General features: G+C 41.5%; 1 protein-coding gene across 1 annotated transcript in view; it reads left to right on the top strand.

Moving 5' to 3' along the window:
• Positions 1 to 26,678, top strand: part of LOC115111440 (voltage-dependent N-type calcium channel subunit alpha-1B-like) — a 177,769-nt gene that overhangs the window by 91,343 nt on the left and 59,748 nt on the right. Inside the window, 7 exon segments of the mRNA XM_065011492.1 lie at positions 15,373 to 15,488; positions 15,823 to 15,912; positions 16,648 to 16,731; positions 18,040 to 18,279; positions 18,505 to 18,617; positions 18,741 to 18,853; positions 18,977 to 19,108. Coding sequence (XP_064867564.1) covers positions 15,373 to 15,488; positions 15,823 to 15,912; positions 16,648 to 16,731; positions 18,040 to 18,279; positions 18,505 to 18,617; positions 18,741 to 18,853; positions 18,977 to 19,108 — 888 coding nt within the window.

Raw genomic sequence — 26,678 nt, 5'->3', positions numbered from 1 at the left:
CATAACAGTAAGGAACAGAACATAACAGTAAGGAACAGAACAGTACATACCAGTAAGGAACAGAACAGTACAGGACAGTACAGTACAGGACATAACAGTAAGGAACAGATCAGTACAGTACAGTACATAACAGTAAGGAACAGAACAGTACAGAACAGAATATAACAGTAAGGAACAGTACATAACATTAAGGAACAGAACAGTACATAACAGTAAGGAACAGTACATAACAGTAAGGAACAGAACAGTACAGGACAGGACATAACAGTAAGGAACAGATCAGTACAGTACAGTACATAACAGTAAGGAACATAACAGTACAGTACAGAATATAACGAGTAAGGAACAGAACAGTACAGAACAGAATATAACAGTAAGGAACAGGACAGTACAGAACAGTACAGTAAGGAACATAACAGTAAGGAACAGAACAGTACATAACAGTAAGGAACAGTACATAACAGTAAGGAACATAACAGTACAGGACAGTACAGTACAGGACATAACAGTAAGGAACAGATCAGTACAGTACAGTACATAACAGTAAGGAACATAACAGTAAGGAACAGATCAGTACAGTACAGTACATAACAGTAAGGAACATAACAGTACAGGACAGGACAGTACAGTACATAACAGTAAGGAACAGATCAGTACAGTACAGTACATAACAGTAAGGAACAGATCAGTACAGTACATAACAGTAAGGAACATAACAGTAAGGAACAGATCAGTACAGTACAGTACATAACAGTAAGGAACATAACAGTACAGGACAGGACAGTACAGTACATAACAGTAAGGAACATAACAGTACAGAACAGTACAGAACAGAATATAACAGTAAGGAACAGGACAGTACAGAAAAGTACAGTAAGGAACATAACAGTAAGGAACAGAACAGAACAGAACGGTACGGAACGGAACACTACAGAACAGAGCAGTACAGCGCAGTACAGAACAGAACAGTACAGTAAGGAACAGAACATAACAGTAAGGAACAGAACATAACAGTACAGTAAGGAACAGTACATAATAGTACAGTAAGGAACAGAACATAACAGTAAGGAACAGGACATAACAGTACAGTAAGGAACAGAACATAACAGTACAGTAAGGAACAGTACATAACAGTACAGTAAGGAACAGAACATAACAGTAAGGAACAGAACCGTACATAACAGTACAGTAAGGAACAGAACATAACAGTACAGTAAGGAACAGAACAGTACATAACAGTAAGGAACAGAACATAACAGTAAGGAACAGAACATAACAGTACAGTAAGGAACAGTACATAACAGTACAGTAAGGAACAGAACATAACAGTAAGGAACAGTACATAACAGTACAGTAAGGAACAGAACATAACAGTAAGGAACAGAACAGTACATAACAGTACAGTAAGGAACAGAACATAACAGTACAGTAAGGAACAGAACATAACAGTACAGTAAAGAACAGAACATAACAGTAAGGAACAGAACATAACAGTACAGTAAGGAACAGTACATAACAGTACAGTAAGGAACAGAACATAACAGTAAGGAACAGAACAGTACATAACAGTACAGTAAGGAACAGAACATAACAGTACAGTAAGGAACAGAACAGTACATAACAGTAAGGAACAGAACATAACAGTAAGGAACAGAACATAACAGTACAGTAAAGAACAGAACATAACAGTAAGGAACAGAACATAACAGTACAGTAAGGAACAGTACATAACAGTACAGTAAGGAACAGAACATAACAGTAAGGAACAGAACAGTACATAACAGTACAGTAAGGAACAGAACATAACAGTACAGTAAGGAACAGAACAGTACATAACAGTAAGGAACAGAACATAACAGTAAGGAACAGAACATAACAGTACAGTAAGGAACAGTACATAACAGTACAGTAAGGAACAGAACATAACAGTAAGGAACAGTACATAACAGTACAGTAAGGAACAGAACATAACAGTAAGGAACAGAACAGTACATAACAGTACAGTAAGGAACAGAACATAACAGTACAGTAAGGAACAGAACATAACAGTACAGTAAAGAACAGAACATAACAGTAAGGAACAGAACATAACAGTACAGTAAGGAACAGTACATAACAGTACAGTAAGGAACAGAACATAACAGTAAGGAACAGAACATAACAGTACAGTAAGGAACAGAACATAACAGTAAGGAACAGTACATAACAGTACAGTAAGGAACAGAACATAACAGTACAGTAAGGAACAGAACATAACAGTAAGGAACAGAACATAACAGTACAGTAAGGAACAGAACATAACAGTACAGTAAGGAACAGAACATAACAGTAAGGAACAGAACAGTAAGGAACAGTACATAACAGTACAGTAAGGAACAGAACATAACAGTAAGGAACAGTACATAACAGTACAGTAAGGAACATAACAGTACAGTAAGGAACAGAACAGTACATAACAGTAAGGAACAGTACATAACAGTACAGTAAGGAACAGAACAGTACATAACAGTAAGGAACAGAACATAACAGTACAGTAAGGAACAGAACAGTACATAACAGTACAGTAAGGAACAGAACATAACAGTAAGGAACAGTACATAACAGTACAGTAAGGAACATAACAGTACAGTAAGGAACAGAACAGTACATAACAGTAAGGAACAGTACATAACAGTACAGTAAGGAACAGAACAGTACATAACAGTAAGGAACAGAACATAACAGTACAGTAAGGAACAGAACAGTACATAACAGTACAGTAAGGAACAGTACATAACAGTACAGTAAGGAACAGAACATAACAGTAAGGAACAGAACGTAACAGTACAGTAAGGAACAGTACATAACAGTACAGTAAGGAACAGAACATAACAGTAAGGAACAGAACAGTACATAACAGTAAGGAACAGTACATAACAGTACAGTAAGGAACAGAACATAACAGTAAGGAACAGAACAGAACATAACAGTAAGGAACAGAACAGTACATAACAGTAAGGAACAGTACATAACAGTAAGGAACATAACAGTACATAACAGTAAGGAAGAGTACATAACAGTAAGGAACAGAACAGTACAGGACAGTACAGTACAGGACATAACAGTAAGGAACAGATCAGTACAGTACAGTACATAACAGTACAGTAAGGAACAGAACATAACAGTACAGTAAGGAACAGAACATAACAGTACAGTAAGGAACAGAACATAACAGTAAGGAACAGTACATAACAGTACAGTAAGGAACAGTACATAACAGTACAGTAAGGAACAGAACATAACAGTAAGGAACAGAACATAACAGTACAGTAAGGAACAGAACAGTACATAACAGTACAGTAAGGAACAGTACATAACAGTACAGTAAGGAACAGAACATAACAGTAAGGAACAGAACATAACAGTACAGTAAGGAACAGAACAGTACATAACAGTACAGTAAGGAACAGAACATAACAGTACAGTAAGGAACAGAACATAACAGTACAGTAAGGAACAGAACATAACAGTAAGGAACAGTACATAACAGTACAGTAAGGAACAGTACATAACAGTACAGTAAGGAACAGAACATAACAGTACAGTAAGGAACAGAACATAACAGTACAGTAAGGAACAGAACATAACAGTACAGTAAGGAACAGAACATAACAGTAAGGAACAGAACATAACAGTACAGTAATGAACAGAACAGTACATAACAGTAAGGAACAGAACATAACAGTACAGTAAGGAACAGTACATAACAGTAAGGAACAGAACATAACAGTACAGTAAGGAACAGTACATAACAGTACAGTAAGGAACAGAACATAACAGTAAGGAACAGAACAGAACATAACAGTAAGGAACAGAACAGTACATAAGTAAGGAACAGTACATAACAGTAACAGTACAGGAACAGAACATAACAGTACAGTAAGAACAGAACATAACAGTACAGTACATAACAGTAAGGAACAGAACATAACAGTACAGTAAGGAACAGAACATAACAGTAAGGAACAGAACATAACAGTACAGTAAGGAACAGAACATAACAGTACAGTAAGGAACAGAACATAACAGTAAGGAACAGAACATAACAGTACAGTAAGGAACAGAACATAACAGTAAGGAACAGTACATAACAGTACAGTAAGGAACAGAACATAACAGTACAGTAAGGAACAGAACATAACAGTAAGGAACAGAACATAACAGTACAGTAAGGAACAGAACATAACAGTAAGGAACAGAACATAACAGTACAGTAAGGAACAGTACATAACAGTACAGTAAGGAACAGAACATAACAGTAAGGAACAGAACAGAACATAACAGTAAGGAACAGAACAGTACATAACAGTAAGGAACAGTACATAACAGTAAGGAACAGAACAGTACATAACAGTAAGGAAGAGTACATAACAGTAAGGAACAGAACAGTACAGGACAGTACAGTACAGGACATAACAGTAAGGAACAGATCAGTACAGTACAGTACATAACAGTAAGGAACATAACAGTACAGTACAGAATATAACGAGTAAGGAACAGAACAGTACAGAACAGTAAGGAACAGTACATAACAGTAAGGAACAGAACAGCACATAACAGTAAGGAACAGTACATAACAGTAAGGAATAGAACAGTACAGAACAGTACAGTAAGGAACAGAACAGAACGGTACGGAACGGAACACTACAGAACAGCGCAGTACAGAGCAGTACAGAACAGAACAGTACAGAGCTCTTAAGTGCTGAGCTGTATTAGACTCCCTCCTTTAGATTCACTAAACAGCAGAGTAATCCAGGACAACACTGGAGGTAGAATAGTCCTACATAGACAATATCAGAGGTGTTTTCTGAATGTGTCATCCACTCTGTACCCTGTTCAAATTACTGTCAAGGGAAAATAGCATTTTATTTCTGTTAAATTGGTTTACAGCATTTCCTGTCCTTACACTACAGTACAGTAGTCCCTGGATTGAAGGCAGCTACTCCCACACGTATCCCTATACCATCAATGTCTGGTGAATCATGCCGTAGCCTCGAGTGTAATGCCAATGCTGTGTAATTTGGAATGTATATGTTTTTTTCTGTTCATTGTTTTGAAGCCCAGGGGGCATGTTGTCTCTCTCTCTCTCTCTCTCTCTCCCCATTTACACACAAACACACAAACTGGCAGAGCTTAATGGAAGGCCTCCTGATGAGTGCTGTACTAGCTGCTATTAGGACTTGAATTTATTACTTCTCAGAAACCAAATCTAATTCTCACTTGCTGTTCCACTAAATGGCTTCAGCTCTTTCTGTACTATCAATGTGGAATTATGCTCTTCATTAGGCCATGATAAACTAACAAAAAAATCTTTGAAAATTACATTTTTTGTTTTTATCTGCAGGGTTTTGATCGGCAGCGCCACCTAATGGGCAATTTCTAGAAATCCTCCAATCAGAGCATAGATATTGGTCATGTGATCAGTCTACCATCCTAAAATGTTTTGGAAAACAACCGTTTTTGATCTGAAGTGAGAGAAAATCTACTCCCGTTTTGGAGTGAAAAGTTGACTTCCACGTCTCAAATGATTTCTTACTGCAATATACACTGAGTATACTAAACATTAAGTACACCTGCTCTTTTCATGACAGACTGACCAGGTGAATCCAGGTGAAAGCCATGATCCCTTATTGATGTCACTTGTTAAATCCACGTCAATCAGTGTAGATGAAAGGGAGGAGACAGGTTAAATAAGGATTTTTAAGCCTTGAGACATTTGAGACATGGTTTGTGTGCCATTCATAGGGTGAATGTGCAAGACAAATTATTTAAGTGCCTTTGTGTATGATAGTAGGTACCAGACGCACCGGTTTTTGTCAAGAACTGCAACGCTGCTGGGTTTTTCATGCTCAACAGTTTCCCGTGTGTTTCAAGAATGGCCCTCCACCCAAAGGACATCCAGCCAATTTGACACAACTGTAGGAAGTATTTCAGTCAACATGGGCCAACATCCCTGTGGAACGCTTGACACCTTGTCGAGTCCATGCCTCGACAAATTGAGGCTGTTCTGAGGGCAAAAGGGGGTGCAACTCAATATTAGGAAGGTGTTTTGTACACTCAGTATATGGTCATATGTTCATAAATATATACTGTGCACAGTTTGTCATGTTTAACTGACAAAAATATCCATGGTTGGATGCTAACCAGAGCTCATGCAAAGTCAATGGGACAAACTGGCTAAATTAGCTATCTAGCTAGCCAGGTAGAGTGTTAGCTAGCTATAGCTGTGTACATTTCATTTTAGATGGCTAGCTATCTTAAAACCATTTACATCTTTCTAGTTTACAATTATGAAGTTGGAAGTTTGCTTAATGTAGCTAGTTATCTTTGTCTATATTGCCATTGACTTGACTGGCAGCAGGTTGAGTTGATGGACAGAGCACAGCTGTGAATTTCAGTACAGATGTGGTGGGAATAAGCTTAAATTGATCTATTGATCTAATATTAATGTTCATGTTGCTCATTGCTCCAGTGTCTCATACCCACCTCCATTGCCAGAAAAATTGCTCTGCAATATATCATGGTCTTTAAAGACTTGTGTGTTACTTTGTCAGAAAGTCAGTTGTCTCAACAGTTGTACCTGTTGTCTCGTCACTGGCTGCACTCAGTATCCCATCTGCGAAGATGACGTAAACTCTGACTCTGTAAGACTCTGTGTACATCATACAATCCGGTGGTGTAAAGTACTTAAGTAAAAATACTTTAAAGTACTACTTTTAAGTAGTTTTTTGGGATATCTGTACTTCACTATTGATATTTTGCTCTACTTTTACTTCACTACATTCCTAAAGAAAATAATGTACATTTTACTCCATACATTTTCCCTGACACACAAAGTACTCATTACATTTTGAATGCTTAGCAGGACAGGAACATGGTCACATTCATGCATTTGTCAAGATAACATGCCTGGTCATCCCTACTGCCTCAGATCTGGCGGACTCACTACACAAAAATGCTTAGTTTGTTGTGTTCGAGTGTGCTCCTGTCTATCCCTAAATAAAGCATTTTTGGTGTGTTTGTATCTTTTGATTTATACAACATGCCTACCACTTTGATGACGATGCAATTTTTTTATTGTGAAACAAACAAGACAAGAAACTGAAAACTTGAGTGTGTATAACTATTCACCCCCCCCCCCCACCCAAGTCAATACTTTGTAGAGCCACCTTTTGTAGCAATTTCTTGGGGTATGTCTCTATAAGCTTGGCACATCTAGCCACTGGGAATTTTAACCACTCTTCAAGGCAAAACTGCTCCAGCTCCTTCAAGTTGGATGGGTTCCGCTGGTGTACAGCAATCTTTAAAACAGATTCTCAATTGGATTGAGTTCTGGGCTTTGACTAGGCCATTCCAATACATGTAAATGTTTCCCTGATCCACTCAAGTGATACTTTAGCAGTATGCTTACAGTCATTGTCCTGCTGGCAGGCGAACCTCCGTCCCAGTTTCAAATCTCTGGAGGACTGAAACAGGTTTCCCTCAAGAATTTCCCTATATTTAGCACCATCCTTCAATTCTGACCAGTTTCACAGTCCCTGCCAATGAAAAACATCCCCACAGCATGATGCTGCCACCACCATGCTTCACTGTGGGGATGTTGTGCTCAGGTTGATGAGGTGTTGGGTTTGGGCCAGACATAGCATTTTCCTTGATGGCCAAAAAGCTCAATTTTAGTCTCATCTGACCAGAGTACCTTCTTCCATATGTTTGGGGATTCTTCCACATGCCTTTTGGCAAACACCAAACATGTCTGCTTATTTTTTTTCTTTAAGCAATGGCTTTTTTTCTGGACGCTCTTCCGTTAAGCCCAGCTTTTTGGAGTGTACAGCTTAAAGTGGTCCTATGGACAGATACTCCAATCTCCTCTTTGCAGCTCCTTCAGGGTTGTCTTTGGTCTCTTTGTTGCCTCTCTGATTAATTTTTCTCCTTGCCTGGTCTGTGAGTTTTGGTGGGCGGCCCTCTCTCTGGCAGGTTTGTTGTGGTGCCATATTCTTTCCATTTTTTAAATTATTTTATTTTTATTATTATTATTATTTATTTTATATTTTAAACCCCTTTTTCTCCCCAATTTCATAGTATCCAATTATTAGTAGTTACTATCTTGTCTCATCGCTACAACTCCCGTACGTGCTCAGGAGAGACGAAGGTCGAAAGTCATGCGTCCTCCGAAACACGACCCAACCAAGCCGCACTGCTTCTTAACACAGCGCGCATCCAACCCGGAAGCCAGCCACACCAATGTGTCGGAGGAAACGCCGTGCACCTGGTGACCTTGGTTAGCACACACTGCGCCCGGCCCGTCGTTTTACTGTGGTTATAGATACTTTTGTGGCTGTTTCCTCCAGCATCTTCACAAGGTCCTTTGCTGTTGTTCTGGGATTGATTTGCACTTTTCACACCAAAGTACGTTTATCTCTAAGAGACAGTACGCTTCTCCATCCTGAGCGGTATGACGGCTGCGTGGTCCCATGGTGTTTATACTTGCGTACTATTGTTTGTACAGATGAACGTGGTACCTTCAGGTGCTTGGAAATTGCTCCCAAGGATGAACCAGACTTGTGGAGTTCTACAAAAAAAAAATCTGATGTCTTGGCTGATTTCTTTTGATTTTCCCATGATGTCAAGCGAAGAGGCACTGAGTTTGATGGTTGGCCTTGAAATACATCCACAGGTACACCTCCAATTGACTCAAATTATGTCAATTAGCCTATCAGAAGCTTCTAAAGTCATGATATCATTTTTGTGAATTTTCCAAGTTGTTTAAAGGCACAGTCAACTTAGTGTATGTAAACTTCTGACACACTGGAATTGTGATACAGTTATTGGAAAAATTACTTGTATCATGCACAAAGAAGATGTCCTCACTGACTTGCCAAAACTATAGTTTGTTAACAGGAAATTTGTGGAGTGGTTGAAAATGAGTTTTTATGACTCCAACCTAAGTGTATGTAAACTTCTGACTTCAACTGTATTTTCTTTTTCAAGAAGTCTATGAAAAGTGGATGTAGAACCATTAGACAGGGTGATTGACATAGCAGTAGTGGATGAAGACCTTGACCAGCAGGTGCGGTTGCTGGGGAGACGTGGCTCCCAAACGCCACCATCCAAATCCTCTGCATCCTCCACTTTGTTGTGAATAAAATAAAGGGATGTATCGTTATAAGACACACAGAATCACAGTTGACTAAATGTACAAAACAACATTAGGGTCAACTTTACCTGTGCAGTGACTCACATAGAAGGTGTGAAGCACACACACACAATGCACACAGTAACACTTTGGAGACAAAGGAAGAGGTGAGAACCACAAATCAACAATGGCCATAAGAGTTTAGTGGCCTCTTCAAAGTTACAAGGATGAAACTTAGAACAGCAAACAGTGAACTAATATGAAACATAGACAATACCTACTTTGTAATTATATAACATTGAAATGACTTGTTACAATGGCCTATGTAAACTAAATCCAAAGCACAAAAAGCAGACAACTTATAAAAAACGAAATACATATAGTAAATGAGCTATAAAGTCATGAAGATAATGTCCTTACAGATCTAAAAGTGGATCCAATCCTTCTAGAAAACAATCTTCGTCGTCCGAGTCGAAATTCTCGTCCAAATCGCTCCCCTAATCCGTGTCCGACTCCAGTATTTTATTCAAAGTTTCTATGTCGGTATACTTATTCATAGCTGCCTTCTTTTTAGGTTCCTGTTCGATATTCTTCATTTTTACCTTTTTTTCACCCTTGAGAAACTATGTTTCATGCTAAAGAAATTAAATGAAATCGTGCTCGGTGCGTCTTGTCTCTGAGCCCGGTAGTAATAGTTTGCGGTATGCATAAAAGGTTCGAGGCCTTGCTTTCTCCCACCCAGGTCAACTGCATATCGCTGGAAAGCTTATCTCGTTGGCTACAAGACTGTCAAGGTGCCCCAGTAGCCAATCACCTGTGTAATGGATGCCTACAGCGAGTAAGCAGGTATCGTCATATTTTTTATGCTCAAAGATGTGACGCGAATGTGGACATTCAATGTGTCCATTAAGTCATACATCATCAGATAACATCGGCAATAGGCAACATTTGTTCCTACCAACATAGGGATTCATTTGATACCCCTCATGTAGCCATAGCTCAAACACAGACCAAATGGAAGCTTATCTTGTAAGATATTTGGTGAAAACGCTGTGTAAAATAAACATTTTGACTCTCGGGTCTGGTGATCAATAACGATATGTCCCAGGCAGACAAATAAGACATCCTCATGATCTATGGAGTCCCGGCTTTTGGTGTGTATCCGTGTTTATTTTGTTTATGCTTCACAATGCTAAACGGAATGTAGGTAGCAGCCATCTTGAAATAAGGTAATCAGCTCAGCCTGCCCTTATAAGTTTGTATGCCCATGTATGGTAGTAATTCACACCAAATATTTTAAGATACCGATCAATAGCCAAGATACTCAACTCTCCGCAGACACCTTGCTTTTGCAAATAGGGGCTACTGTTCTCATACCATAATGAATTGAATAAAACAAATCCAATAGGGTCCCCAAATATGGGGCCTTAACATTTAAGAGGTTTTAAATAAACTTGATTCCTCATCAATCTACACACAATACCCAATAATGACAAAGTGAAAACAGGTGTTTAGAAATTATTGCAAATTCATAAAAAATTTAAAACAGAAATACCTTATTTACATAAGTATTCAGACCTTTTGCTATGAGACTCGAAATTAAGCTCAGGTGCATCCTGTTTCAAATGATCAACCTTGAGATGTTTCTACAACTTGATTGAAGTCCACCTGTGGTAAATTAAATTGATTGGACATGATTTGGACAGGCACACACCTGTCTATATAAGGTCCCACCGTTGACAGTGCATGTCATAGCAAAAACCAAGCCATGAGGTCAAAGGAATTGTCCGTAGAGCTCAGAGACAGGATTGTGTCGAGACACAGATCTGGGGAAGGATACCAAAACATGTCAGCCGTGTTTACTGTGGTCAGAAGGGATAAAGGTCACTGATGCACTGTGACAGGGCTGTGTCACATTCTAAAGGCCACTGTCTGTCCTGCAGGGGGCCGGGGCCAGGGCTGCAGCCACACACAGGGGTTAGAGGCCACTGTCTGTCCTGCAGGGGGCCGGGGCCAGGGCTGCAGCCACACACAGGGGTTAGAGGCCACTGTCTGTCCTGCAGGGGGCCGGGGCCAGGGCTGCAGCCACACACAGGGGTTAGAGGCCACTGTCTGTCCTGCAGGGGGCCGGGGCTGCAGCCACACACAGGGGTTAGAGGCCACTGTCTGTCCTGCAGGGGGCCGGGGCTGCAGCCACACACAGGGGTTAGAGGCCACAGCCCCAGGAGCAGCGGGCAGAGACAGCAAGGCTCATCACCCCTCATCACCCCCGCCCTCCTGCCCAAATCACCCCATCAGCTTACTCTGTGAGGGCTTTGATTAGAACAAAGGGAGTGCCACAGACAGCCCAGCTTGAGGCACAACACTGGCTTTTAATATTTTTCTCTACCCCCCCTTCTCAATTCAATTCAAGGGCTGTATTAGCATGGGGTGGCAGGGTAGCCTAGTGGTTAGAGTGTTGGACTAGTAACTGAAAGGTTGCGAGTTCAAATCTCCGAGCTGACAAGGTACAAATCTGTCGTTCTGCCCCTGAACAGGCAGTTAACCCACTGTTCCTAGGCCGTCATTGAAAATACGATTTTTTTCTTAACTGACTTGCCTAGTTAAAAAAAAAAGTGAAACATATGTTAATATTGCCCAAGCAAGTGAAGTAGATAATAAACTAAAGTGAAATACACAATAGAAATGTACACCTTCTCTCTCTCCCTTATGTTTTCCTCCTCCCTCTTTTCCTCTGTGTGGAGTAGAAGGTCAGGTTTTTCAGATCCTTCCCAGCAGGGTAATGTCCATCTGTCAGTCAGGTGGAGGCTCATGCTGTGTCCTGTTGCTCCACAACTCACAGCTGTACAGCTGTAAATCAATATTCACATACTGTACCACTTGGTCTGAACCTTGACTTCTGACTCATGTTCTTGTTGCTTATATTGTGTGTGATATGTAAGCTACAGTTTCTTTAGATTTTCCAGGTCCTTTATTATTATACTGTAGTTTTAGCTTAAAACAGTTTCCCATTTTCAGGCATAGTATCCCAGCTCTGAGCAGTTTGATATTGTGCGCGCTCCGTGCTGCTTGCAAAATGTGTCTATGAGTGATTGCTTGTTGTGTGTGTTTTACTCTGCAATCTCTCTGCATTCGGTGAGCCTGTGTGTACTGTACAGGCTGAGTGAGAGAGTGTGTAGCTGGGATCGCCTGTATGTCTAGCTAATCTGTTTGTGTAAAGAGAAGAATATGAGAGAGAGAGAGAAAGATGCGAGAGGGAAAGATGCGAGAGAGAGAGAGAGAGCGAGAGAGAGAGAAAGAAAGATGAGAGAGAGTCTGCGCTCAGTGCTGGTGTGAGGCTTGCTGAGGAGTGTTTTGACTCACTCCCCCACCTGAGGGACTGCTGTGGAGCTTGCACCACCTCCTCACACACACATAGCCACTGCAATGGAGGAAGGAGCTTCCCTCAGACCTGCGAGGGCGAGACACCAATCACTGCTTGGCTCTCATCGAGTGAGCTGTGAAACTGGACCGTTCAGGGAGGGGATCCCTCATTTCTCTCCATCTGCCCCTCTCTCTCTCTCTCTCTTTTTGCTCTGTCTGTCTCTGTATACCTCAATCAATCAATCAAATGTATTTATAAAGCCCTTCTTACATCAGCTGATGTCACAAAGTGCTGTACAGAAACCCAGCCTAAAATCTCTCTTTCTCAATTCAATCAATTCAAAGGGCTTTATTGACATGGGAAACATATGTTTACATTGCCAAAACATGTGAAATAGATAAACAAAAGTGAAATAAACAATCAAAAATGAAGAGTAAACATTACACTCACAAACGTTTCAGAAGAATAGAGACATATGAAGTGTCATATTATGGCTATGTACAGTGTTATAACGATGTGCAAATAGTTCAAGTACAAAAGGGAAAATAAATAAACATTAATATGGGTTGTATTTACAATGGTGTTTGTTCTTCACTGGGTGCCATTTTCTTGTTGCTGCTGTGATTGCAAACTGTGGTATTTCACCCAATAGATATGGGAGTTTATCAAAATTGGATTTGTTTTCAAATTCTTTGGGGGTCTGTGTAATCTGATGGAAACATGTGTCTTTGATTTGCTCATACATTTTGGCAGGAGGTTAGGAAGTGCAGCTCAGTTTCCACCTCATTTTGTGGGCAGTGTGCACAGCCCGCCTTCTCTTGAGAGCCAGGTCTGCCTATGGCGGCCTCTCTCAATAGCAAGGCTATGCTCACTGAGTCTATCCATAGTTAAATATTTCCTTAATTTGGTGTCAGTCACAGTGGTCAGGTATTCTGCCACTGTGTACTCTCTATTTAGGGCCAAATAGCGTTCTAGTTTGCTCTGTTATTTGGTTAAATCTTTTCAATGTATCAAGTAATTATATTTTAGTTTTCTCATGATTTGGTTGGGTATAATTGTGGTACTGTCCTGGGGCTCTGTGGGGTCTGTGTTTGTGAACAGAGCACCAGGTCCAGCTTGCTTAGTGGGCTCTTCTCCAGGTTAATCTCTCTGTAGGTAATGGCTTTGTTATGGAAGGTTTGGGAATTGCTTCCTTTTAGGTGGTTGTAGAATTCCTCTTTTCTGGATTTTGATAATTAGCGGGTATCGGCCTAATTCTGCTCTACATGCATTATTTGGTGTTTTATGTTGTACACCGGGATGTTTTTGCAGAATTCTGCATGCAGAGTCTCAATTTGGTGTTTGTTCCATTTTGTGAATTCTTGGTTGGTGAGCGGACCCAAGACCTCACAACCATAAAGAGCAATGGGTTAACTGTAACTGATTCAAGTATTTTTAGGCAGATCCTAATTGGGATGTCGAATTGGTCCTGATGTTTAGGCCGAGGTTGGTATAGTTTTTTGTGTGCTCTAGGGCATTGGTGTCTAGATGGTATTTGTGGACTTTTCTCCCTATATCTCTCTTTCTCCCCATATCTGTCTCTTTCTCCCTATCTCTCTCTGTCTCTCTTTCTCCCTATCTCTCTCTCTCTCCCTCTCTGTCTCTCTCCCTGTCCCTGTCTCTCTCTTTCTCCCCGTCTCTCTCTCTCTCTGTCTCACTACTGTCCCTCTCTCTCTGTGTCTCTGTCCTCCTCCCTACCCTCCCATCCCTCCGTTAACAGGTTTTAAGGAGCTAGTACTACACACAGAGAATTTGTGGGTGGAAGGAGGAAGATAAATAAAAACATGTCCTCAACCTCAGCTACTCAATCCAGGGAGATGGCAACAGTGATGTTATGTTTGTGGTTTCACAGTGCAGGTTAATGAGTGAGACCTCCCCCTCTTTGTCTTGGTAATCCAACCTTTACCCAATCAGCAGTAGGCCTATTTATTCCCAGGATACACCTGTATAATAATAATTGAAATGGGCTTATTTAATTGGCTAGATAATGAGTTGTGGGTCTGTGGTTACACAAACCACCACATGCACCTTTTCAGCGTTTTTTAAACTGACTGTTCTATGTTGTGAGTGCATTCGGAACAAGCACTGATGCAAATGAATGACGCTCATTTGATTTCCAAAGTGTAATTGCATGCATTGTGTAGAGCAGTGTTTCCCAACCCTGGTCCTACAGTACCCCTAACAGTATACATTTTTATTGTAACCCTGGACAAGCACACCTGATTCAACTTCTCAACTAATCATCAAGCCCTCAATGTGGGTGTGTTTGTCAAGGGCTACAACGAAACGGTGTACTGTTGGGGCACTCGAGGGCCAGGGGTTGGAAAACACTGGTGTAGAGTGCAGTTACAGTATATCGTCCTTTACTGTACAGTGTAGGACACTTTATCTTTCAGCTAATGATCTCTGGGCCTGTGTCGGGTAAATGTTTGTTTATTAAATAGGTTTGACTATTTGTCTTTCTGCAAGGGAAACTGGGTTGCTTGTTGTTCCAAGATATTATCAGATTGTGTCAGAAATATGATTGCTTCATGGTGTAACCACAGAGATCTGATGTTTTCATAGACCCCTGACTGTATTGGCAATATGGACTCGCAAAATCATGCTTTTTGAAGTTTTTAATGTAGAGGAAGCAAAGACTAGAAGTGTCTCTCCAAAAGGTTTCACTCACAGCCAGTTCCACAGTTGGGAGGCAGACTGCTGTCAGCAGATGAGTGCTCCAGGCTCTGACCTGTAGCTACAACTGTGTGTGTTGCTCCCAGGCTTGTCCGATAAGTGTGTGTGTTTGTCCCCGCAGGGAGTTTGCCAAGGAGCGTGAGCGTGTGGAGAAGAGGCAGGAGTTTCTGAAGCTTCGCAGGCAGCAGCAGATCGAGAGGGAGCTGACTGGATACCTGGAATGGATATGCAAGGCAGGTCAGACTGCCCTCTACTCCTTCTCGCTTTTACTTTTAAAACTTTAACTTTACTCTAATACTTAAGTTTACTTAAATACTGCTTCAGATTTTGCTCAAGGGTTAGTTACAGGCAAATGGGAGTTGATACCTTATGCAGTAATCTTCCGCACATTTTCTTATATCTAGCTATATGACCTAGACATATACAGTATATTACATTATGCTGACATAGCATTAGTCCTAGGGTTTTATGATATGTAATATTAACTATGCTGATGGTTTGGAAATCTGTGTGTGCGTGTGTGCGTGTGTGTGTGTTCATGTTATGGTGTGTGGCTATGTATTTGTTTCAGAGGAGGTGATGCTGGCAGAGGAGGACAAGCATGCTGAAGAGATGTCTCCTCTGGATGGAGCGTGGTACAAGAGGAAACACAACAACCCAGGTGAAGGGTATACTCGGGCCCTGAGTTAGGCTGCTCAGACTGCCTGATCTGATCAGGGAAAACTCAGGACCTTGGGGATGAGATTCGTCTGTGTTGTCTCCCTGTGTCTGCCCAGGACTGTCTTCCCAGGCTCCTCTCTGGCTGTGGCTATGTCAGGCTTTGGGCTGATGCCACCCACCCTCTCTGATTTAGATATTGTGCTGCTGCTTGTTAGCCCAGCACAGAATGAATCACAGCCCGAGTGTGAACCCACAGTAATTATGGGTGTTGGGGCAACATTTAAATTCGATTAAAACAGGAGAGAGGTGCACAGTGCTACAGTTCAGAGAGAGCCTGCCTGGGAGAGTGTGTGTGAGGGGGCTGTGTTGCCAGTCAAGTTTGAATGGTCTATTGCGCCAACAAGACCTAAGAGGCCTCTCATGAGATGCTGTTTCACAAGCTATCATAAATGTGAAGGGTTCAAATTGTGGGCTGCTTTTTTGAATGTAAGTGAGTTACCTGATGGAAGTACTGTATTAATAACCCTCTAGAGTCTAAGCCCTGTCTAAGCAGCCCATGCAAAAAACAGATATCTCTAGCTTAAACAGATGGATTTGGATGGGAATCTTTGTATTATGTTAATTACAATTCTGCGGGGGTGTGGAAATTGTAGGCTAATGGTTTTAATTCCCTGAGAGCCGATGTCATACCCATCAGTACTGCTAACCCTACAGTATTGTTCTAATGTGTGTTCAGTGTTAAAAAGAGCCAAGAAGAGCAATAATGACCTGATCAACGCTGAGGAGGGCGAAGACCACTTCACTGACATCTCATCTGTTGGTAAGGCCAATGCCCGTGACCTCTGACCTCTCAACCAACCTGTTAGCTTTCACACTGCTCACTGCTGTATACTGATCTACCTATGTACTGGCTGTCTCGTGTCTCTAATGTCAGTCTCAACTGCAAGTCTGGAACGATATTTTTTTCAAACTGTCCTTCGATTGAATAATGTTGCATATTAAATCATTTTGTATTTTTAGTAGTTTGTCTTTTCAGCGGTATTGGGCCAATTGCCTACAATATGTATCAATTTGGGTTAAATCACAGCCCTTATAACTAAATAAGTAACTACACTTCCTATTATTCCCATTATGTGACATAATGACTCCTGGTTTTGTCTATTCTGTTAGACAAGTGACCTTTAAGAAAGACTAATGACAGAAGCATTGCAATAGACTCTTATTAAAAAATAATAAAGTCATCTCCAACTGTTCTCTCCTTCTTGGCGGTTGGTTGCTAACTACTATGTGTTTGAACTCCTCAGTCCTGCTGCATAAGTGATTATTAATACTCCTTAATTTAATCTGCATCACTGCACAGTAATTAAAGGGAAATTGTGTGTTTTGGCTCAGTATTAGAATCCCATAAAAAGAGAAATGACACAGAGAAGGAGAGGGAGATGGAGGGAGAGAGTGAAAAAGAGAAAGGAAAAGGGCAACCTGACTTGGTACTTAGTTTATGATGCTTCACACAGAGTAAGATTTGGAGAAGAAAATAGCCCAGGGAATTATGATTCTCCCTCTTCTGCTGGGCCACTAACAAGATGCTAATGGAACCATTTTTCACCTTTATTCTTTTGGTCCAGCCCCACTAATTTAAGTTACAGAGGGTTTATTATGGCACAGGGGCTGGGAGATGTAGGAGAAAGGAGGAGGGCAGTGCACAGAGTTCTTTATGGATGCCATGAACTAGCCAGGAGGACACTGAGAAGGATACTGTCCATCTGAACAATATGATGCATCATTATGAAAGAGAAATGTAAAGAACAATCTGCAATTGGTCATATTATAAATGACCTCTAATTTACATAGAAGTTGCTGTATTTGGCATTATATGCTGTGGTTTGTTTTAGCCACAGTACAGAGCTGGGGTTTATTAGCTGTAATGTTGTTATTTTCCTCTCATTGTGTCTAACAATGTTTGTAGGCTGTCCCCACCAAGTGAAAACCTTCAGGTCATCAAGTTACATTAAAATGATTTTAATGAGAAATACAGTATTGATGATTGTGCGACTTTATGTCCAGTGTGTGTGTGCTGTTCCCCCCACTGCTCCCCCAGGGTCTCCGTTCATACGGGCTGCTCCCCCAGGGTCTGCGTTCACCCGGGCTACTCCCCCAGGTTCTCCATACACCCGGGCCAGCCTGAAGAGCAGCAAGAACGACAGTGCTTCCTACTTCCGGAGGAAAGAGAAGCGGCTCCGCTTCACCATCAGACGCCTGGTCAAGGCCCAGAGCTTCTACTGGACAGTCCTGTGTCTGGTGGGCCTCAACACACTGTGTGTGGCCATTGTTCATTATGACCAGCCTGAGTGGCTCACCTATGCGCTGTGTAAGTCCTGCCCAATGCCCCCCCCTGCATGGGAGGGAATACTGTACATTACCATTGATTTCCCCACCAACACCAACCAAACCTGTCATTCTATTTATTTGCTGTTTGTACAATGCAATCTATAGTGTATTAGTCATATTTAATCAGTGCCTTCACTTCAGACATCAGGGTGAAGACATATTTGACTCGGTGAATTTATCTGTGTGTTTTACCTCTCCCCGGCAGATTTGGCAGAGTTTGTATTCCTGGGCTTGTTTCTGACTGAGATGTCCATGAAAATGTATGGACTAGGACCTAGGAACTACTTCCATTCCTCTTTCAATTGTTTTGATTTTGGAGTGAGTGAGACTAAAATTCAATAAAACCGGCACTGCTGAAAACTGTATTGTAGAGAATTACATTACACTGCAATGCATTAAGGAGAAGCACATTTGAAGTAATTCAATGTACTCTCCTTCCAGGTGATTATAGGCAGTATTTTTGAGGTGATCTGGGCAGTTGTGAAACCTGGGGCTTCCTACGGCATCAGCGTCCTGCGAGCTCTCCGTCTGCTCAGGATTTTCAAAGTCACTAAGTGAGTGATCTGTTACGCTGTCATCCAAAACATGACATGATAACTTTACATGACACAATCTTATACATGTAGTGCTATCCTCTCTTTATTCCCCCTCTTCGTCCTTCTCCTGTGTCCCTGAAGGTACTGGAACTCTCTGAGGAACCTGGTGGTCTCTTTACTCAACTCCATGAAGTCCATTATCAGCCTGCTCTTCCTCCTCTTCCTCTTCATCGTGGTGTTCGCCCTACTGGGCATGCAGCTCTTTGGGGGAATGTGAGTCAACCTCCAGTGCCTCTCATAGTATTGAATTTAATTTAATTGATTTGGGTAACAGACATATACAACAAAATGTACAATATGGACCCAGAGGATATCACTTAAAAGTGTTAATTAAAACGCTTGTTTCCAAAGTGGTCATCGATGGTAAAAAGGTCCTGTCCAGAACACGCACTGTACTGTAATACCCATTAGCCAGTTGTCTTATTAGCCAGTTGTATTATTGTTAGCATTACCATTTAGCTTGTAATGTAATATAGATGCAAGTTGTTTTCACTACATTACATTGTTGCTCTAGTACAGGTATTCCCAAACTGGTATTCCCAAACTGGTATTCCCAAACTGGGGTACCCCCAGAGGTACGCGCAGTGCTGTCCGGGGTACGCCAAATAAAAATGTGATTCACATAAAATGAGTAGCCTCGTTTCATTGCCAAAAAAAACATTAAACCATCTAATGTTCAACGAAATAACATCACAATGTCAAATACAGGTAGTCAAATAATGAACATCCGATCACATTAATTGTTACTCTCTCGCGGGAATTTCACTAACGGTCCGTATGTAGCCAAACGTAGCTGCTGCTCATTCTGTTTGCTCAAAATTGATAAATTATTCTAAAAAGTAAGGCCCGCATCCATACTCCGATGGCATTGAGGTGTACACCACATCAGTCATTGGCTTCATCAATAAGTGTATCGATGACGTCGTACCCACAGTGACCGTACGTACATACTCCAACCAGAAGCCATGGAATACAGGCAGCATACGCACAGTGCTAAAGGCTAGAGCTGCTGCTTTCAAGGAGCGGGACTCGGATGCTTATAAGAAGCTTATAAGAAATCCCGCTATGTCCTCCTCCGAACCATCAAACAGGCAGTGTCAATACAGGACTAAGATCTAATCATACAACACCGGCTCTGATGCTCGTCGGATGTGGCAGGGCTTGCAAACCATTACGGACAACAAGGGGAAGCACAGCCGAGAACTGCCCAGTAACACGAGCCTACCAGACGAGCTAAACTACTTCTCTGCTCGCTTCGAGGCAAACACAACTGAAACATGCATGAGAGCACCAGCTGTTCCGGAAGAGTGTGTGATCACGCTCTCCGCAGCCAATGTGAATAAGACCTTTAAACAGATCAACTTTCACAAGGCCGCAGGGCCAGACGGATTACCAGGACGTGTAATGTAAGCATGCGCTGACCAACTGGCAAGTGTCTTCACTGACATTATCAATGTCCGAGTCTGTAATACCAACATGTTTCAAGCAGACAACCATAGTCCCTGTGCCCGAGAACATTAAAGTAACCTGCCTAAACGACTACCGACCCGTAGCACTCAATTCTGTAGTCATGAAGTGCCTTGAAAGACTGGTCATGGCTCACATCAACACCATCATCACAGAAACCCTAGACCCACCCCAATTTGCATACCGCCCCAACAGATCCACAGATGATGCAGTCTCTTTTGCACTCCACAGTGCCCTTTCCCACCTGGACAAAAGGAACACCTATGTGAGAATTCTGTTCATTGACTACAGCTAAGCGTTCAACACCATAGTGCCCTCAAAGCTCATCAATAAGCTAAGGACCCTGGGCCTAAACACCTCCCTCTGCAACTGGATCCTGGACTTCCTGATGGGCCGCCCCCAGATGGTAAGGGTAGGTAACAACACATCCGCCACGCTGATCCTCAACACTGGAGCCCATCAGGTGCGTACTCAGTCCCCTCCTGTACTCCCTGTTCACTCATTACTACATGACTCCAACACCATCATTAAATTTGCAGATGACACAACAGTGGTAGGCCTGATCACAGACAACGACGAGACAGCCTAGAAGTCAGAGGAGGTCAGAGACCTGGCCGTGTCGTGCCAGGACAACAACCTCTCCCTCAACATGATCAAGACAAAGGAGATGATTGTAGACTACAGGAAAAAGATGACAGAGCACGCCCCCGTTCTCATCAACGGGGCTGCAGTGGAGCAAGTTGAGAGCTTCAAGTTCCTTGGTGTCCATATCACCAACAAACTAACATGGTTCAAGCACATCAAGACAGTCGTGAAGAGGGCATGACAAAACCTATTCCCCCTCAGGAGATGGAAAAGATTTAGCATGGGTTCTCAGATCCTCAAAATGTTCTACAGCTGCACCATTGAGAGCTGGTTGCATCACTGCCTGGTGTGGCAGCTTCTAAATGTCTGCACAAGAGTGAAGGTTTCATCGAGTTGTGAGATAGTACTTTTGCACATATAACACACTGTGGCTGAGGAAAGGCACTACTCCCAATATAAGTGAACTTCAAATCAATGTATTTCAAATCAAATCAAAATGTATTAGTCACTTGCGTCGAATACAACAGGTGTAGTAGACCTTACAGTGAAATGCTTACTTACAAGCCCCTAACCAACAATGCCGTTTAAAAAACTACAGATAAGAATAAGAGATAAAAGTAACAAGTAATTAAAGAGCAATAGTGAAATAACAATAGCAAGACTATATACAGGGGGGTACCGATACAGAGTCAATGTGAAGGGGCACTGGTTATTTGAGGTAGTATGTACATGTAGGTAGAGTTAAAGTGACTATGCATAGATGACAACAGAGACTAGCAGTGGTGTAAAGAGGGGGTGGGGGGGAGCACTGCAAATAGTCTGGGTAGCCATTTGATGAGATGTTCAGGAGTCTTTTGGCTTGAGGGTAGAAGCTGTTTAGAAACCTCTTGGACCTAGACTTGGATCTCTGGTGCCGCTTGCCATGTCGGTAGCAAAGGGAACGGTCAATGACTAGGGTGGCTGGAGTCTTTGACCATTTTTAAGGCCTTCCTCTAACACCGCCTGGTATAGAGGTCCTGGATGGAAGGAAGGTAGACCCCAGTGATGTACTGGTCTGTTCGCACTACCATCTGTAGTGCCTCGAGGTCGGAGGCCAAGCAGCAAAACATGCCAATTTGAAAAATAAGAGCGAGAATTAAGACAACTTTTAAATGGTAAGACATGTAAAAAAGCAACAGATACCTTTAATAAGAAGGGGCTGGAAGAGTCTTATATGGTGAGCTACCGAGTGGCTAGGACAGGCAAGCCCCATACTATTGTGGACGACTTAATTCTTCCTGCTGTCGCAGATATGGCTGGTACAATGCTGGGGGAAAAGGCCCAAAAAACTATACAGACAATGGCTCCATCAAACAACACTGTTTCAGTGACATGGCAAGAGATGTTTTGAAACAATTACTGCTTTGCATACAAGCCAGTTAATGCTATGCGTTACAGCTGGATGAGTCAACAGACCTGGCGGGCCTGGCACAGCTCCTGGTATATGTCCGTTACGTTTATGGGGGGTCAATTAAGGAAGACATCCTCTTCTGGAAACCAGGACAACAGGATAGGATATTTTGAAAGCACTGGACAGCTTTGTGACATCAAATGGACTTTGGTGGTCAAGATGTGTTGGTGTCTGTACTGATTGCGCAAAAGTAGTGACAGGGAGACATAGTGGAGTGGTAACGCGCATGCAAGTAGTTGCTCCCGACGTCACTTGGGTACACTGCAGCATCCATTGAGAGACTCTTGCTGCCAAAGGAATGCCTGATGGCTTGAAAGATGTTTTGGACACTACGGTGAAAATGGTTAACTTTGTTAAAGCATATGTGTTGTTCAAGCCCTTCTAGTGCAGTGTTAAAAATTTCTTGGCGCACCCATGCCGTTTTCGTCCACATCCGCTGAATTGCAGAGCGCCAAATTCAAATTAAATTACTAAAAATATTTAATTTTCATGAAATCACCAGTGCAATATAGCAAAACACAGCTTAGTTTGTTGTTAATCCTCCTGGCGTGTCAGATTTCAAAAAAGCTTTCCAGCTAAAGCAAACCAAGTAAGGACTTCTCTCTCAGCAGACAAAGCATTACAAACAGCTAACAGCAAAGTTGGATTGGTCACGAAAGTCAGAAAAACAATAAAATGAATCGCTTACCTTTGATGATCTTCGGATGTTTGCACTCACGAGACTCCCAGTTACACAATAAATGTTCCTTTTGTTCCATAATGATTCTTTTTATATCCAAAATACCTCCATTGGTTTGGCGTATTTTGTTCAGAAATCCACAGGCTCGAGCGGTCACGACGGGGCAGACAAAAATTCCAAACAGTATCCGTAAAGTTCGTAGAAACATGTCAAACGTTTTTTATAATCAATCCTCAGATTGTTTTTACAATAAATAATAAATAATATTTCAACCAGACCATAGCTTTTTCAATAGGAGAGCGAGAGAAAATGTCTGCTCCAAGCTGTTGCTCATGCAAAACTCTGCTGGCACCCAGCCATCCACTGACGCGAAGTGATCATTCTCGCTAATTTTTCAGAATAAAAGGCTGAAACTATGTCTAAAGACTGTTCACCCCATGTGGAATCCATTGGGAAAGGAATCTGGTTGATATCCCTTTAAATGGAGGGAAGGCATGCAATGGAACAGGGAGCTTTCAAAATAAGAGGCACATCCTAGGTGGATTTTCCTCAGGTTTTTGCCTGCAATATCAGTTCTGTTATACTCACAGACAATATTTGGACAGTTCCTGAAACTTTAGAGCGTTTTCTATCATAATCTGATATTCTAGCTTCTGGGCCTGAGAAATAGGCAGTTTAATTTGGGTACGTTTTTCATCCAAACATCAAAATACTGCCCCCTACACTCAACAGGTTAAATCAGGCTGTGTGCTGTTTAGGCTCTTTCAGTGCAGTGTTCAGTTTGTGTTATCCAGGTTCTTTCAGTGCAGTGTTCAGTCAATCTGCTGTTCATTCTCTTTCAGTGCAGTGTTCAATCAGCCTGTGTGTTGTTCACGCTCTTCCAGTGCAGTGTTCAGTCAGTGTGTATGTTTTCAGGCCCTTTTAGTGAGGTGTTCAATCAGGATGGGTGTTGTTCAGGCCCATCCAGTGCAGTGTTCTGTCTTTGTTGTTCAGGCTCTTTCAGTGCAGTGTTCAGTCAGTATAAGGTGTGCAGGGCCTTCCAGTGCAGTGTTCCATCTGTGTTGTCCAGGACCTTCCAGTGCAGTGTTCAGTCTGTGTTGTTCAGGCTCTTCCAGTGCAGTGCAGTGTTCAATCAGAAATATACTAAGGACTAGTTGTTGTGAAGCTGCTTCACACAGCCAGATCCAGCCAAAGCCTGACCCCTCAAAGCTGTTCAGGAAATACAGTACCATTCAAAAGTTTGGACACACCTACTCATTCAAGGGGTTTTCTTTATTTTTACTATTTAGCTACATTGTAGAATAATAATAATCAAATTCGTGAAATAACACATGGAATCATGTAGTAACCAAAAAAGTGTTGAAAAAATCTAAATATATTTTATTTTTGAGATTATTCAAAGTAGCCACCTTTTGCCTTGATGACCGCTTTGCACACTTCTCTCAACCAGCTTCATGAGGAAGTCACCTGGAATACCTTGTCACAACACAACGAATTCCAGGTGACTTCCTCATGAAGCTGACTGAGAGAATGCCAAGAGTGTGCAAAGCTGTCATCAAGGCAAAGGGTGGCTACTTTGAAGAATCTCATATATATTTATATTTTGTATTATAAAAAAATAAAAAAATAAAACACCTTTTTGGTTACTACATGATTCCATATGCGTTATTTCATATTTTTGATGTCTTCAGTATTATTCTACAATGTAGAAAATAGTAAAAATAAAGAATAACCCTGGAATGAGTAGGTGTGTCCAAACTTTTGACTGGTACCGTATATGCTAGACAAATCGACTTGAGCTGAGGTACTCCATCCAGGTGCATGAATCATTATGCATTATGCACGCTTGAATATCATCTACACTGAGCATACAAAACATTAGGAATACCTTATTAATATTGAGTTGCACCCCCTTTTCCCTCAGAAGAATGTCAATTTGTCAGGGCATGGACCCTACAAGCAGTCGAAGCGTTCCACAGGGATGCTGGCTCCAATGCTTCCCACAGTTGTGTTAAGTTGGCTGGATGTCCTTTGGTTGGTGGAACATTCCTGATACACTCAGGAAACTGTTGAGCGTGAAAAACCTACTACCATACCCTTTTCAAAGGCACTTAAATATTTTGTCTTGCCCATTCATCCTCTAAATGGCACACATACAAAATCCATGTCTCAATTGCCACAAGGCTTAAAAATCCTTCTTTAACTTGTCTCCTCCCATTCATGTACACTGATTGAAGTGGATTTAACAAGTGACATCAATAAGGAATCATAGTTTTCACCTGGATTCACCTGATCAGTCTATGTCATGGAAAGAGCAGGTGTAAGGTTTTGTTTACTTAGTCTATACTCTATAGCAGGGCTTGACATTAACGCTTGTTCTCTTGTCCAGGAAAGTAAAACATTTTTACATTTAAGTTGTCCGAATGGACAAGTAATAAAAATCACAATATCAAACAATTACTTCGATTAGAATTGAATCAGAGATGCCAACATTGGAATTATATTCAAATCTATTTTTCATGTACATGAATGAAAAAAGCCTACATGTCAGTGTAGATGATATGCATGTTGACTACAGCCTTGTGTCCAAACTGATGCTGATATGAGGGAGGCGCCTGAACGCTTTAATGAGACTTTTAATTACATGCAGTGCATTCGGAAACTATTCAGACCACTTTACTTTTTCCACATTTTGTTAAGCTACAGCCTTATTCTAAAATTGATGAAATTAAAAATGTTCCTCATCAATCTACACACAATCTCTCATAATGACAAAGCAAAAGGGATTTTTAGACATTTTTGCAAATGTATTATAAATATAAAACAGAAATACCTTATTTACGTAAGTATTTATTATTATTTATTTATTTTTAATTAAAAAACATTCCTTCCGTTTATTTTAGTAAATACTTGAACACTTCTTTTCTTAACAGCATTGTTGGTTAAGGGCTTGTAAGTAAGCATTTCACTGTAAGGTCTACACCAAATAACATTTGATTTGATTCAGACCCTTCGCTATGAGACTCGAAATTGAGCTCAGGTGCATCATGTTTCCATTAATCATCCTTGAGATGTTTTTATAACTTGATTGGAGTCCACCTGTGGTAAATTTAATTGATTGGACATGATTTGGAAAGGCACACACCTGTCTATATATGGTCCCACCGTTGACAATCCATGTCAGAGCAAAAACCAATTAATGTGGTTGAAGGAATTGTCCATAGAGCTCAGAGACAGGATTGTGTCGAGGTACAGATCTGGGGAAGGGTACCAAAAGAATCTGCAGCATTGAATGTCCCCAAGAACACAGTGGCCTCCATAATTCTTAAATGGAAGAAGTTTTGAACCACCAAGACCCTTCCAAGAGCTGGCCTCCAGGCGAAACTGAGCAATCGGGGGAGAAGGGCCTTGGTCAGGAAGGTGACCAAGAACCCGATGGTCACTCTGACAGAGTTCCAGAGTTCCTCTGTGGAGATGGGATAACCTTCCAGAAGGACAACCATGTCTGCAGAACTCCACCAATCAGGACTTTATGGTAGAGTGGCCAGATGGAAGCCACTCCTCAGTAAAAGGTACATGACAGTCCTCTTGGAGTTTGCCTA

The sequence above is a fragment of the Oncorhynchus nerka genome, linkage group LG27 (genome assembly GCF_034236695.1).
Source record: "Oncorhynchus nerka isolate Pitt River linkage group LG27, Oner_Uvic_2.0, whole genome shotgun sequence".
NCBI lineage: Eukaryota > Metazoa > Chordata > Actinopteri > Salmoniformes > Salmonidae > Oncorhynchus > Oncorhynchus nerka.
Note: the sequence above shows the minus strand (reverse complement) of the source record. Positions and strands in the feature narration are given on the sequence as shown.